Source organism: Temnothorax curvispinosus, unplaced genomic scaffold (assembly GCF_003070985.1).
Source record: "Temnothorax curvispinosus isolate PA1 unplaced genomic scaffold, ASM307098v1 QBEX01006657.1, whole genome shotgun sequence".
Classification (NCBI taxonomy): Eukaryota; Metazoa; Arthropoda; class Insecta; order Hymenoptera; family Formicidae; genus Temnothorax; species Temnothorax curvispinosus.
Window position 1 is genome coordinate 1859623 of NW_020216437.1, and position 13728 is coordinate 1873350.

At 38.2% G+C, this 13728-nt stretch overlaps 3 protein-coding genes across 4 annotated transcripts in view; 1 reads left to right on the forward strand and 2 right to left on the reverse strand.

Annotated features, from left to right (window-relative positions):
- Position 1: 1 nt before the first annotated feature.
- Positions 2–8032, reverse strand: LOC112456203 ((E3-independent) E2 ubiquitin-conjugating enzyme UBE2O). Its single transcript, XM_025018604.1, has 8 exons — positions 7581–8032; positions 7184–7357; positions 6954–7112; positions 6210–6860; positions 5924–6134; positions 5488–5671; positions 3208–5207; positions 2–3126 (listed from the first exon to the last, which is right to left on the reverse strand). Exons 1-8 carry the CDS (start codon positions 7902–7904, stop codon positions 2732–2734), a joined length of 4098 nt encoding a protein of 1365 aa, XP_024874372.1. The 5' UTR covers positions 7905–8032; the 3' UTR covers positions 2–2731.
- Positions 8033–8993: 961 nt separating this feature from the next.
- Positions 8994–11978, reverse strand: LOC112456152. The gene is made up of 9 exons (XM_025018520.1): positions 11614–11978; positions 10849–11035; positions 10639–10774; positions 10340–10557; positions 10218–10278; positions 9998–10126; positions 9576–9914; positions 9345–9427; positions 8994–9256 (listed from the first exon to the last, which is right to left on the reverse strand). The coding sequence occupies exons 1-9, from the start codon at positions 11648–11650 to the stop codon at positions 9130–9132; spliced, it is 1317 nt and encodes a 438-aa protein (XP_024874288.1). The 5' UTR covers positions 11651–11978; the 3' UTR covers positions 8994–9129.
- A 639-nt stretch (positions 11979–12617) lies between these two features.
- LOC112456153 (galactokinase-like) overlaps positions 12618–13728 on the forward strand; it is a 3683-nt gene continuing 2572 nt past the window's right edge. The window contains exons 1-2 of one of the 2 annotated variants that reach the window (XM_025018521.1): positions 12618–12820; positions 12928–13141. In XM_025018521.1, the coding sequence (XP_024874289.1) occupies positions 12980–13141 (162 nt within the window). In that variant the 5' untranslated portion in view covers positions 12618–12820; positions 12928–12979. The remainder of the gene's footprint in view (positions 12821–12927; positions 13142–13728) is intronic. The other variant, XM_025018522.1, reaches the window with a different exon arrangement.

Consider the following 13728-nt stretch of genomic DNA (forward strand, 5'->3'; position numbering starts at 1 on the left):
CATCCTTTTATGATCTTTTATTGATCCAAATTAAGGAAACTGAATTACATCTACAGCAAATTATTACAGAATTATTGCAATTATTGTTAGATCGATGCCAATGCGGTAGGTCGATGAAATAACGAATTGAGCTTAACGAATGTGTGTATGTATGTGTGCCTTCAAACTGGAATTTTGCGAAACGCGTAATGAACAATTAATTTCATTGAAGAAAACAATCACGAATAATAATTATAATTTAATATGTGCAGGAGTTTATGACGAATGGCAATGAACAAAAAAGTGACGAGGAGGAGCGGGAAAAACACAGTTCAAATAAATAAATTAAAAAAAGCAGATTAAAAATAAAAAGCTAAATCCGCCATACACACTTCACGTTAGACTAGAATACATTCTTTTTCGCGTGTTTTACGCTTGGGAAGTTAGCATCGATGTGATTGTAGTAATTCAGCACACATTCTGGCGGCCCCTAACGCGCTTGCAAGTTTCTCTTTCTTTTTTTCCCTTCGAAGAAGTGAGACGTGAAATATAAACTTCGAACGCAACTCATGGATATAATTACCGTAATTAATATAAATATAACTGGCACATATACAAGGCATTTCAAATTCCGTTTCACGTTTCGGCGACTTTCACAACGCGCCTTTTTCCGCTCCTATCAGCATATACTCATTTACAATCATAACAAGGACCGAAGACATCTTTCTCTCTCTCTCTCTCTCTCTCTCTCTCTCTCTGTCTCTTCTAATAACTTTATTCGTCAGCACCGTAAATTTCTCGAAGAACATTCCTTTCCGTCTTTCACTAAGCGAAGACGCGTAGGAAATTCAACGTTTTAAAAGCTCGATAATCAATTGAACGACAGTAAGAATTTATACGCATTTCTTCCGCGACTGAAAGATTATATAAAAGAAGAAAAGCAAGAGACAAAAAGAAAAAAAATTTCTGACGAACATTTGAATATCACAGCGTCTTACACTATGACTTTCTAAACTGAAAATCGATCTGGGAGCTTTTTTTTCTATTCTTTTGATCTTACTATTTTTTTTTTATATGTGCATCATGACAAACGTAGTTCTACAAGAAATAATTTCCAAACATATCCTCGGGATACGTTACGCACGAATGGCTAAACAAAATAAATAAATAATACTGTATAGATACATACCGTTTACGGTGCACCTTAGCTATTAACATATTAAGTAATTATTACTATTAGAACAATGTACTCAAATAAAACATTCAGATCAGTCCTTCCATACCTTGAAAATATACCTCGAAAAATAATAGGAATGAAAGGAGAATCCATCTCCGACGACCGGAAAATCTCGGTAAAGGAAGATTGACGGTAAAGATAATGAATTTCTTTCTAAATATCTATCCTTCACAAGCTATACTAAGAAAATTCATAATATCGGACATAGCCATCGCGTGGAGATCTCATCTAGATATGAATTTTTTATTCTAAGCTATGCCTTACGCGCCTGCGATTAAAGTCACCTCGTAATTTCGCTTGAGAATATTCGTAATACTTAGGTGGCATAATAACTTCAAGACATACCTCGACAAGATTAACCGACCTATTTATGATTTCGATAATAAATCATCGGTGCAGTCGTGAAATTGAGCTGCGCAGAATTAACCGTATTTATAATCCTTTAAAATCCTATTGCATTTTCTCATTAGCTCAGCATATTGTTACTGCTCTTTATCTTCCATACTTTTCTCCTTTTTTTTACAGAAATGTAAATTTCGCTCATATTTCCGCACTACATATACATATCTTTATTGTTTGTTAGATTGAGACGAGCTACCGACGACTTACCTTCTCATTTGTCACAGAAAATACATAATACCTTCGCTTCAAAAGTACGGAACTAAATGCGAGAACAGTGTATTACGTAGGTCTCTCTTTTTTCCCCTTTTTACGTTGATGCCGGATATTAATGTGAATTTTACAATTCGTCTAGATAGTATACGAAATCGTGTATGTGCGTGTACGTGTGCGTGTGCGCATGTTGCAATTTTTCAATAACTATAATCACGCTATGGTTATTCTCTCGTGGTTATTCTCAAAAAACATTTCTCTAGCTGTGGAGCAACAACTGTCGTGGAGTTTTTGTCGGGAATTATCGCATCGTTATTAAATACGATCAACAGATACATATCGCAAGTGTGTATGTGTGTGTATGATTCAAAATTCCGTATGCAATAAGTTATTAAAGAATGTGTATAATATACATATATATATTATGCAAGGTATTTCTCTAAAGAGCGTTCACTAATTACATAGCGCTATTCCTTATAAAAAATTGACAAGTCCTGAACCACTTTTTTCCATATAATATTTAATAAAGTAGTAATTATTGATTGAAGTCATCCCAATCAGCGCCGTTCTTTAGCTGAATGTACGTCAATGACGCGCACGGTAGCGCGCGTGAGCGCTCTACCGCTACACTATCAGGTACGCACAGCTCACTGACATCCAGCTTTATTAAGCTTTATTAAGCATTATATGGAAACAAATGGTTCGTGACTTCTCGATTCATTTTTTGACAAGAAATGGCACTATGTTTAGTATTATTGAGCACTCTTTAAGAAATATCCTATATGAGATATATATATGTATATGCACATTCTAATATATATAATTATATCTCTTTTATTACCGAATAGCCATATAATTTAAACGGGCTAAGCATTTCGACTTATGCTTACTTTTACCTTGTGGCTAGCTGGTGTTTTGGCTCGAAGTATTCTTTTTCGTTTCGCTCGGCGCCGCGGCGAAACTATTCGTTGAGGAAGATAATATCGCTTCCTTGAATTGATTGCCATTTAAGGTCGACTTTTCGCTATTTTCTTGCGTATTGCTGCTGCTATTGCTGTTACTACTACTCCCGTTACATTCTGCTGTTTTACTGTCAACAGATTCAGACGTTTCTTGGCACTGATTTGTAATATTGTTCATTAACTCCGCGGTGTTCTCATTGTCCTGCCATTCATCCGACTTCTGTATTATATTTTTTTTAATGAGCACAGCTTTGAACGTCGCTAGAGTCTTGCGGAGAGTTATGCAGAAACCTCGTGATGCCGGGATGAGCGGAAATTCGGGCAATACTCTATCGTCTACAAATAAAATAAAAAGTTATTATCTAATTCCACATCTAAAGTACTGTAAAATGCTATACCAAAGAATATATTATATACCAATATCTGCAATTTCTTTAAACGTGGTGGGAGTAACTGGAGACAGCGGATGCTGATTGTTGTGCTGTTCAGATATCTCCATCCATAACTCCAATCTCTGCAGCAACTTCTCGGCATGTTTCTTGAAGTGCGCGATGATTATGTCCTTGAATACAGACGGTGGATACAGCAACAATTTAGTTTGCGCCTGTACCAGCTTTAGCACCACCATCTCGTTGTACATTCTCGAGTTTTCGCGTCCTTGCTGCGAGCCCTTCTGTTTCTCGAATCCGGCTTCGTTAAAGTACGGCTCACTCACGAGAATCAGACCCTGTATCGAAACTATCACTTGTAGCAGAGTTGACGAGCTTGTCCACACCTCTGTGCCACGACCGGACCAAGTACCCAGCAGACTCACGCACACCTTCCCGTCTTCATAGAGATTGGGATTTAGCCGATCGCTGCAGTAGGAGATATAATGACAGAGAGGCGGTGCGGCCGGATAGTCGGCGGACAATTGGAAATCAAAAAGGAAGAGGCCATCTTCGTAAGGCGTCTTTTCGGGACCACGGAACATGACAGAATACAAATCTATACGGTCCTCAAATCCCTTCACCCAGACACCCGGCGGGAGCGAACTCTTTAGCAGCTTCAATTCTTTGGATACCGTACGAAAGAAGTTACTCATATCGGTGGGCTGGAACATGGTCAGCTTAAACTTATGACTGTCGGGCGCGGACTCTTCAATAGAGAAGCCCTCGCCTTCGGTATAAATCGTCGGTGGAATCTCGACCGAACAGGACGGATCCGTCATCGTTTCCAGACGTTCTTCCTCTTCGCCCTTTTGCTTTTTCCGCGGGGACGAGGTTTTCTCTGCGTCCGACAACGACATTTTTCCCAAACCGAATCTCCTCGATACCTCGGCATGCGCTAAAACGAGTTGCGCTTTTATCAAATTACACAGTTTGACGCACACTTGCGAAGTTCCGATGCTCTGAGAAGTTGGCAGACTCGTCGGCACTTTTTTCACTTTGTTTGCTTCCGTCTTCTCGGGCGGAGTCATACCGTTTATCGTCGACGAACACTCTGGTACATTATTAACGTCTTCACTTATGAGAAATTCTCCGCTGGACTCGCTCGAGCCCGACTCCTTCTTCGAGTTTTCCGCTGAATATAATCCGGAATCCTCGGGATTGGGATTGGGACATATAAATAATCGATTAACACTTTCCTCGCCGTCCTGTTTTTTGGCATTGCTTTCGATACTTGGAGTATTATCATTCTCCGATTCGTTGATAATTGTGGCAAACTGTTTCTCTGTTACGTTTGAATCATCGCCATTGTTCGATTTTTTCGAATTATCTTTATCTATGAATTCTTCCGGACATTCAGATTTAGGCGTAAAGAGTCTCGTGACTTGATCCGCCATGCGCTGCGCGACGTTTACTCTGCCGCGTTCTCTCACTCGCTCGAGAAGTCCTTGGAAGTGGCATTCGTGAAAGAACGTGGTACCCATCAGTTTATCCATGTAACGGCAATCTTTGTAGACTTCGAGTAGTTTCCTCATCACCTCTGTTGTTTGCAGGGATGGGTTTTGCGTAAAAATCTCTTCCAATCTTGACATCGCGATTCTAGCTTTCTCAATGTGCGCGGCTAATTTCGGTTTTATGTTATCCAATTCCGTCTGCTCGGTACCATCGTTATCGGCGATAAAGCAATCTTCCAATTCCGTTTCCCATGACGAGTCAGACGATACATCATCCCACAGTTCTCCTTCGTCGCTATCGTACTCGCCGACCTTGTAGAGATCCTGTGGCCAGCACATGCTAATGTGATCATCAATCCACCATACTTTCACTCGTCCTTCTGGGTAATTGTCCAATACTTGACCAGCAGTACATCCGGCGTCCTCGCCCTCGAAATTCGCTATTCGAATCACCAAGGTTCCTGGCCTGTATTGAAAGTCTGGATGATCCTTCAAGTCGTAAACGCTCACTTCCCGTTCCTCCAGAAAGATCGGTCTGGGCAAATAATTAATAGCAAATTAGAAAAAATATTTTATTTTTTTTTTAATTTTATTTGTAATAATTTTATATTATGTTTAAATTATAAGTTCCAGAAACTTAGAGAAGATAGAATTCTTGTCCAATACTTCCATTTATGTACATTTTTCTATTAACTCACACTTGATATTTACGTTACATGTATTAATACAAAAATCTGAATAAATAAAACTGTTGCAAAGTTCCAAGGTAACATAAGATAAAAAAGACAAGAAAGTGTTTTTATTGTAATACTTACTCTGGGTTTTGACTAGAAGTATATGTACGAAACCATTTTATCTTGGCAGTACGGCCTTGATGATCAACACTTTGTACAACGCCATACATTCTAGATTCTTCCTTTTGATCTACAACAAAGTCACCTGGGAAAAATTCCTTATCATCCAGGTGATGAATTGGATACAATTGTGTCGATGGTATGCCTAAAACAGAATAGCTGACATTTAGCATCATTATGAAATTGTTTCAACAATTAAAACTGTTTTTCTTGTAATAATGTAGAAATGAATGACATTATAAATATAAATGAAGATATTAAAACACAATTTAGACAATACATTCTTTCATATTTAAAATAAACAAGGTATTTCGTTTAAGTGCATCTATGATGCATAATTATATTTCTTTTTCTCTAACAAATGTCTACACATATATAATTATGTTATTATCAATACCAAATTCTACTGAGCCGTCTTGCCACACCACATTCGCTTTCGTATTAGTGGACAACGTTTCTACGACTATCTTAGCCCCGGGAATTAACGGAACAGGCGGTACTTTCTTTTTTGCCTTTCGCAATTTCTTTTTCTTCAGCACTTTCGTCATCAATGCAGGACCCTTCTTTTTCTTTCCCACTGATGACATGCTGGAACAACAGCTAGAGACCTACAAAGCGCACACATATTTCTATATCTTTCATTTCCTTCTCTTATTCAGAAAAAAAGAAAGACGAATAATTACCGAAGCGGAGTCACTTTGCGAACCCGTATCTTCCGTATCCCACTCGTCCGAGCTTTGAGCATGTTGTGGGGGCGGCATTAAAATATTGTTGCTTATGGTATCTTGAGAATGAACGCCGTTACTTTGACCGTTTTCCTCCGTCGATTGTTGACCAAACGTTTTTTCCTTTTTCTGCTCCTTCTTCTTATCTTCCATCAACTTCGTCACTGTGCTATTCGGACGCGTCTTCTTTGGGCTTTGCTTAGGAACTTGATAGATATCCCTTTGCTGCTTTCGCCACTGCTCACGAGTAATAACGTTCTCATTGCCCTTAATGACGTAGAAGTTACGATTGCCGACCTGTACCGTCGAGGGTTCGAATACGTTCAACAGTTTTAGCTTTTTCAGATCTTCACCTTCAACCACGAACTTTGGTTGAGCCTGATCGGACCAGGCACCGTCCTTCGAATATGCTCGGCACTGCCAATGTACTCCTATCCAATCGGTCTCCACCTTTTCCACAATCACTTTGGTTATTTTTTGAGGTTTTAATTTTCTTTTGGCTTTCATTTCCTTTGTGCACTGAATCCATTGCGCCTCTTCTAAGCAGTGAACCGGTCCCCATAGATTCTGACCAGGATAGAATTCAGTCGGATGTGGAAAATCATTATCCTAAAAATATATTTATTTTTTAAATCCCATATGAGTGATAGATCATAAAAACATATATGTATATATGGGTTCTATATAAATGTTGAATCTTACGCTATCTCGTGCCTCTTCCAATTGTCCCAACACGCAGGAATCCATCTCGTTTATGACACAGTGAGATCCGTCTGGCGTTACCAGCCATAATTTGAAATGTGTCATTCTAATGCCACCAACCCAGGAGTCCATGCACACCGCCATATCTGTCGCAAATTCCTACAAATAACAGCTGCGTGTTTCAGTATGTAAACAACATATTACTGTCTACCATAGAGATATTGACATACCTGCAATGGGATCAAGTCTTCGCTTTTGATATCTGTGAGAACCTGTTTGGTACCGATGACTTGTACACAGGCTGTCAGCTCTACATCCCTGCAGTAGCCCCTTTGTGTATCCTTTCCCTTGATCATTCTACGCACCACATCTCCAGGCATGAGTGTTCTATCGGCCAAATGAACCTGGAAGCAAGATGTCGTAAAAAATCTCCACGCACGGCACCGTTTAAACGTCGTTAATTTGAAATCCTGATGCAACCCAGGGTTGAAAATGACAGGTGCAAAAGGTGTACATTCATAAGTCGAAAAATCGTACAAAAAAACGATGTGTAACATCGGGATGCATTGGATTGCTGAATCGCAGTGAGATCGATCCACGTTGCCAAAAAAACCATCACGTAGATACCTTTTTGCAGTTGACCAACTCCTCGACACCGGACGGATGCCAGATCATACGGATCTCGCCCTTCTTGCGCTTCGGCAGGTTCTCCTCGTTGTCGCTGCTCTCCTCAGACAAGTCCAAGTCGTCGTTCTCCATGACGATGCCGTAGACGATATTACCCCGTTTATCCATGCGATAGACAACATCCTCGTAGAAGTACTGATTCTCCGGTGCAACGTTCGCCGCGGCAGCCATTTTCCCACCCCTGTCTGGTGATGATCGGCCTGTTCCAGACTCGCTCTCGCGTTTGGTTTTGGTAGCCGTCGATGGCCGATCCCCCGTGATCATCAGCGCTCACCGGCGATATTCCGTGTTCCGTTATCCGAGAGGGTCGAGCGTTACCGAACGCTGCCGAGGCTCGGCAGCCAAGCCGAACCGAGCCGACGACGGCGGCAACGGCGACGGCGACGACGTTGACAGGACACGCGCCGCGCAATCACATACGTCGCGTTATAACCATAGACAATATAACATAGCAGAGAGAAACCTGATTGTGAGAGCAGTCATGAACACGATTTTTTCAAATGTTAGCTAAGCATTTATTATATTTTTTATTTTACACATGAAACCAAGATAGAAAAGGTTGTTCCAATTAATTCATTTTTATTATTATTGTTACAATATTACGCTCCAAACGTACCATTTGTTTTCTAACTTTTCAATAGATTATAATTGAGAATATAATTCTAAATTTTAAATACAATATAAATTTGATATAAATTTAACATTTTTTTTTAATACAAAATTTTGTATTTATAATAAATTTCTTAGTATATATATTATGCTTATACGAGTGGTTTCGCGCAAGAAACGTACATATGTACAATGTTAACTATCCAATATTAATTTTTGTAGTCCCAAAAATTTCCACAGTCAATAGTCAATTATGTAACATGGTATCTATGTGTGTTCTTGCTGAATGTTCCGTAACAAGCATATTTTGTTCTTTAATTGTTGGTTTCTCATAGGAAATTATCTCGGAAGGCTATGAGACAGAGTCGACGACCGTGGACGTGATGTTATCCATTGGAAACAATCGTGGATCTGGTGTGTTACTCGTTGAAGGTATTCGTGGACCTGACGTGTTACCCATTGGAAACACTCGTGGACGTAACGTGTTACCCATTGGAAATATTGAATATTCGTGGACGTGGCTACGCGGTTCAAGATGCACATTTTGTGACTAATGGACAGGTTTCACTTAAAACCCAGGCGTGTCCACTCTTAGGTTTTTGTGATAGTATGCACGAGTGATTATTAACAATAATATTAATAATAATTATGTAATAAGATGCGCACACAAAAAATATACGAAAGAGACGTCAGAAAAATTATTATAATTGCTATCGAATAAAATAAACTGATTATTCGTAATACGGATAACTTTGGTGATTTTATTAAGTTCTTTGGTCTCACAGATTTGAGGAAAACTATTAATAAATAATATGAGGAAGATAATAAGGTTCCTTTTGCTCTATAGTTAAATGAATCCATTATTATATACATAAATTGCTTATACTGCAAAATGAGTACGTTGAAACCCTTGTCCCAGACTCTGTAATATTTGTTGGACCTCGTTTTCATTTCGATGATGAAAGATGTAAGCATCAAATTTTGTTGCCACGTTACAATTTGTTTCTCTGAAAATGATAATAGATGACATAAGCAAGTTATGCGCATATGGACTTTAAAACATATCTATGCTAACATTAATTTGATAGAACTCACCCTGCGATGAATGCGAAATAATCTGGGATATTGATAGTACGTCCACATGATGATATTTCCATATAACTTTGTTTGCATATTGTCTAAAAAAAAAAATAAGAATATTGTTTAATTTAATGCATATATATTACGTATATTTCCTAAATTATCTTGAATTTAACAAGTGAAATAGAAGCTATTTATAACTTCCGATAATTCTTTTAAATCCGTGATTATGCTCTATTAATTTACCTGATTGTCTACTTCTCGGGTTACTACAATTCCAATTTCTAAGCATTCGAATCGCACAGGCACTTGTTTTACTTCTCCGGATTTCAATAAATGCCAAATTGCTTTCTCAATCTGCTTAACGTCTCCCTCTGCGCCGACATGCACAGAGCCGCAGTATTTCACGAAGAATCCGCTGCCTAATGTTTTACTCCCTGATTTAGATATCTGAGTTTTTTTAGTGGCTCCTTCCACTTGGTCTAATCGTGATATTTGTATCAAGGGCTTCATGCTCTCGATACCAGAATTTTTTATAAGATGCACTATTGGTTCATAAAGCTCACAGGATTTTTTGCTATAATGCTGAAAATACACAGCAATCACATATCCGTTATATAAATTATTTTTTATAATATATTTTTATTAGTCGTCATTTGCTAGATTACCTTAATGATATGTAGCATTATCGGTTGTCCACTAGCCTTCTTCATAATTTTACGTAGTTTTCCCTTACTATCGCCATTGATGACATTGTCGTTTATCTCGTCCAGTACATCTCCGATCTCGACTTTATTCTGATTTACATGTAGCATGTAAATAACAATTAAGCATTTACAAATTTTAAAAAGTTAAATAATTAGATACTCAGAGAAATCTTTTTCTTACATCTTCAGCAGCTACCGATTTCTCGTGGACATTCACAATTAACGCCTTGTCGCTGGTGAAACTGCAATAGCAGCGAATAAGATTCACACGGCTCCTTCATTCTTATCACAACAATCGCTTACCATACAGAGATGCCTAAACTTTTGCAAGGTACCAGCTCCAATGCTGCACATTTCGGCATTTGCCAGGTGTCGTCTAAGAAAGATGCATTTCTTAAATTCAGTTTAAAGTTAAATTTACTGCACTGCAATAGCACGGACAGTAGTATCTCTCGTAGAATATCATCTCCCAAAATGCTTTTCAAGTTGTAAAACTCGGCAGCTAAAGTTGGTATTCTGTTCTGAAGATATAAATTTCCATGACCAAATTAACGAATGTGCACAATGGACGTGGATCAAGTGCATTTGGCGTAACGTCTCACCAGTATTTCTACCGGCATGTGAAGGCATCTTCGCACGAGGCATGCTCTTATCAGGAGACGCAGTCGCCCGGCAGGTGTACGCACCTTAGCATTTTGCTTCACTTGCTCGACTACCAAGAGGAACGTACTGTAACCACTAGAAATCACATTGACTGTTAAATAGCAGGCAATACATGACATCGTAGACATTGAAAAAGGAAGTCGCTTCACCTGTAATTCTTCTCGGCGACATACTCTAACCAGTGCCATGCGTAAGGTACCTTGAAGTATCCAACACTATCGATAGGAGGCAGTAAATCCTTTTGCAAGCAATTTTCCAAGCACTTGCAAAAGTGGCACAGATCTTCATTTTCATCAGTGATTTCCTTAGCATGTTCTATCAGCTTTCGAGTCCATCCTGAAAAGATGTCATAAGATTATTCCACAAGCTCAGGTACATTACTTTTTATAGACAGGGTAAAAAAAAATTTGTCAATATGATTAACGAGAAAGTATAATGATGACGAAGAAATATTATGTATTTCTGAAAACGTTGGCAAAGAAAAACATTTTATTTGTTTCTTGGAAAATATATATGAAGATAATGACTTGATATTTTATCGACACATGATAATGATTCCTATCATTTACAATATCCTTATAAATACATTGATATATTGATAAGACTGATATTTTTAATCAATATAAAAATTCAACATTTTTCACTCAGCACACAACTTCAACATTTTTCATTTATATCCTATTAAAACACTATTAACTAAAGCAATATTTGTCACGTCATCAAAAGTTATTGAATATTTTTTTCCAAAAAGAAAAGTGAATAAATTACTAAAACAATGACTGAAAATTGATGACTTACACTCGGATAATTTTGAAAAGAAAAATCGTGCATACGAAAGGGAATAAAAGTCATAAAAGCCCTTTGGCGTGCGTTTAACGGTCCGTCTAACCTGACCCGTTCGACGGCAGGATTACCTTTCAGCTCCTTGATGAGAGGATCCGAGACCGACATGGCACATTCTCCGCGGAATATTGGTGTTAAATTGACCGCGGCGTCTCCATAGTATACCTCCTCCCGGGGAAATCGGTTTATTGCCGCGACACACACGTCAGCCGAGCCTCGTCAGCGGGAACACCTGCATCTGCCTGCATCGTTGTCACTGTTGTCAGTGCTGGCGACACATTTAACGGGAATGGTGGTAGTAAAAGTCGCGCAACTGGATCGCGTTCGCTGGAAATCAAATGTCGCTTTGGATATAGCTACACTTTACACTTGAGAAGATGCTATATATATTATTAAAAACCGATTCTTTCTTTATAATTCACGTCACAAAGAGAGAGAGAGAGAGAGAGAGAGAGAGAGAGAGAGAGAGAGAGATATTATTTCAGGATAAATTTCTTTTTATAATTTTACATACGTACATACAGTGCATTTGGTGGCGTATACGTGTGTTTTCAATGTGTATTTATTTAATATTAATATTAATATTAATTAAATATACATATAATATTTATATTTTTCAATAATATATGGTATCAATTTTAATTTAATAATTTTTAATAATTAAATATATTTAATCCTTCATTAATCAATTAGTAATTAATATTCAATATTAATTTAATATTTTATAATATATATAATATTATATAATAAGATAGATTTTATTACTTTGTACGAGTAACTGATAAATTATTAATATTTTAATTTAATAATTGTATTTTTATCATTGCTCGTGTATATGAGCAAAATTTGGATTGATAATTAATATTCCCAAAAAATGCTCACGCACTCAGCTCGAACGAATGACGTGTTGTGGATATCTGTACTTGCTGTCGTGACAACTGTCTAAATACATAAATAATAACACCTACTTGCTGTCGTGACAACTGTCTAAATACATAAATAATAACACCTATTTCTTATTATTAATCATTATTATAGCTAAGCTAGGCCTTATAATAAGAAATATAACGAATGGCTTAAATAAAAAATAATATCCCGAAAAATTAATACATATATATTTATCATCTGTGACACAATTTGCAATAAGAGTTGTACAATAACATATTTTATAATTTCACTCGCAGGCAAAGAGCACCGGTGTATCTTTGAGTTCCTACATCGAGGCACATATAGTCAAAGGTTGCGCTGATAACGACGTCGTTGCTGTCCCCTAATCACGTAAGGAGATTTATATTAGCATATCAGTATCGTCACGACTGTCGGCCGCGCGCGGCTGGTTTATTATCTGCGACCTCGCCGCTTTTAATCCCTCGCTTCCTCCGTAGATTTCGCGTTCGGTCGTGCATCTCAAGTGCGAAAACCGGACGATATTTCGGCATGGCGGCATCGCTCCCCGACGTCGATAGCGTTAAGGCGAAGGCGTTGCGGGCCTTCGCCGAGAATTTCGGCGGACAGGCCGCCGTTTGCGCGTACGCGCCGGGACGCGTTAATCTCATCGGCGAGCACACCGACTACAACGAGGGCTTCGTACTGCCGATGGTAAAAATCTCCTCTGCATCGCGCACGCAAAATATTTACGCTTTGTGCTCGCCCTCGAAAATCGCCAATATTTGTTATCTTGCTCTAAACGTGACAAACTTATAAAAAGCACAACGCGAAATAAATTCCCCCTCTCCGAGTAAGTTATCTTTATTTTTTTCTTTATTCTTTTTCTGTTCTCTCCTTCCTCTCGAAGTACTATGTATAAATAATATACTTGATGAAATGGGGAAAAAAATCGCACGTAGCGTAAGTAGATTTAAATACAATCCGAAATTGATCTTAATTCATGGGAAGTGTAATTAATTATGCATGGATTGTAATTAATTACTATTATCATTATCACGGAGTTACAGCTTGCGCCAATGGGCCACGTGACATCGTCGCGTTTTTTTAGCGCGCTGAACTGTCGATTACATAACTAAAGAATGCAAATAAGATTTGTAGTTAATTTAATCGCCTGCACTACTCTGGTGCGCTTTAAAGATTAATTGCTACACTTTGACCGATAAGAGATATCCAACATATCTCCTGCTAAAATATCTATGTGTGTGTGTGTGTGTGTGTGTGTGTGTGTGTGTGTGTGT

What these genes read in the sequence shown, in the direction of transcription:
- LOC112456152 (XM_025018520.1), bottom strand. Translation starts at nt 11,650, where the DNA reads ATGTCGGTCTCGGATCCTCTCATCAAGGAGCTGAAAG. An exon ending in AGTTTAGGCATCTCTGTATG is followed by an intron (nt 10,279 to 10,339) that starts GTAAGCGATTGT and finishes CTGCTATTGCAG; the next exon opens with TTTCACCAGCGACAAGGCGT. An exon ending in TATTTCGCATTCATCGCAGG is followed by an intron (nt 9,257 to 9,344) that starts GTGAGTTCTATC and finishes TATCATTTTCAG; the next exon opens with AGAAACAAATTGTAACGTGG.
- LOC112456203 (XM_025018604.1), bottom strand. Translation starts at nt 7,904, where the DNA reads ATGATCACGGGGGATCGGCCATCGACGGCTACCAAAACCAAACGCGAG. An exon ending in CGCAAAGTGACTCCGCTTCG is followed by an intron (nt 6,135 to 6,209) that starts GTAATTATTCGT and finishes TGCGCTTTGTAG; the next exon opens with GTCTCTAGCTGTTGTTCCAG. An exon ending in AGACGGCTCAGTAGAATTTG is followed by an intron (nt 5,672 to 5,923) that starts GTATTGATAATA and finishes ATTCTGTTTTAG; the next exon opens with GCATACCATCGACACAATTG.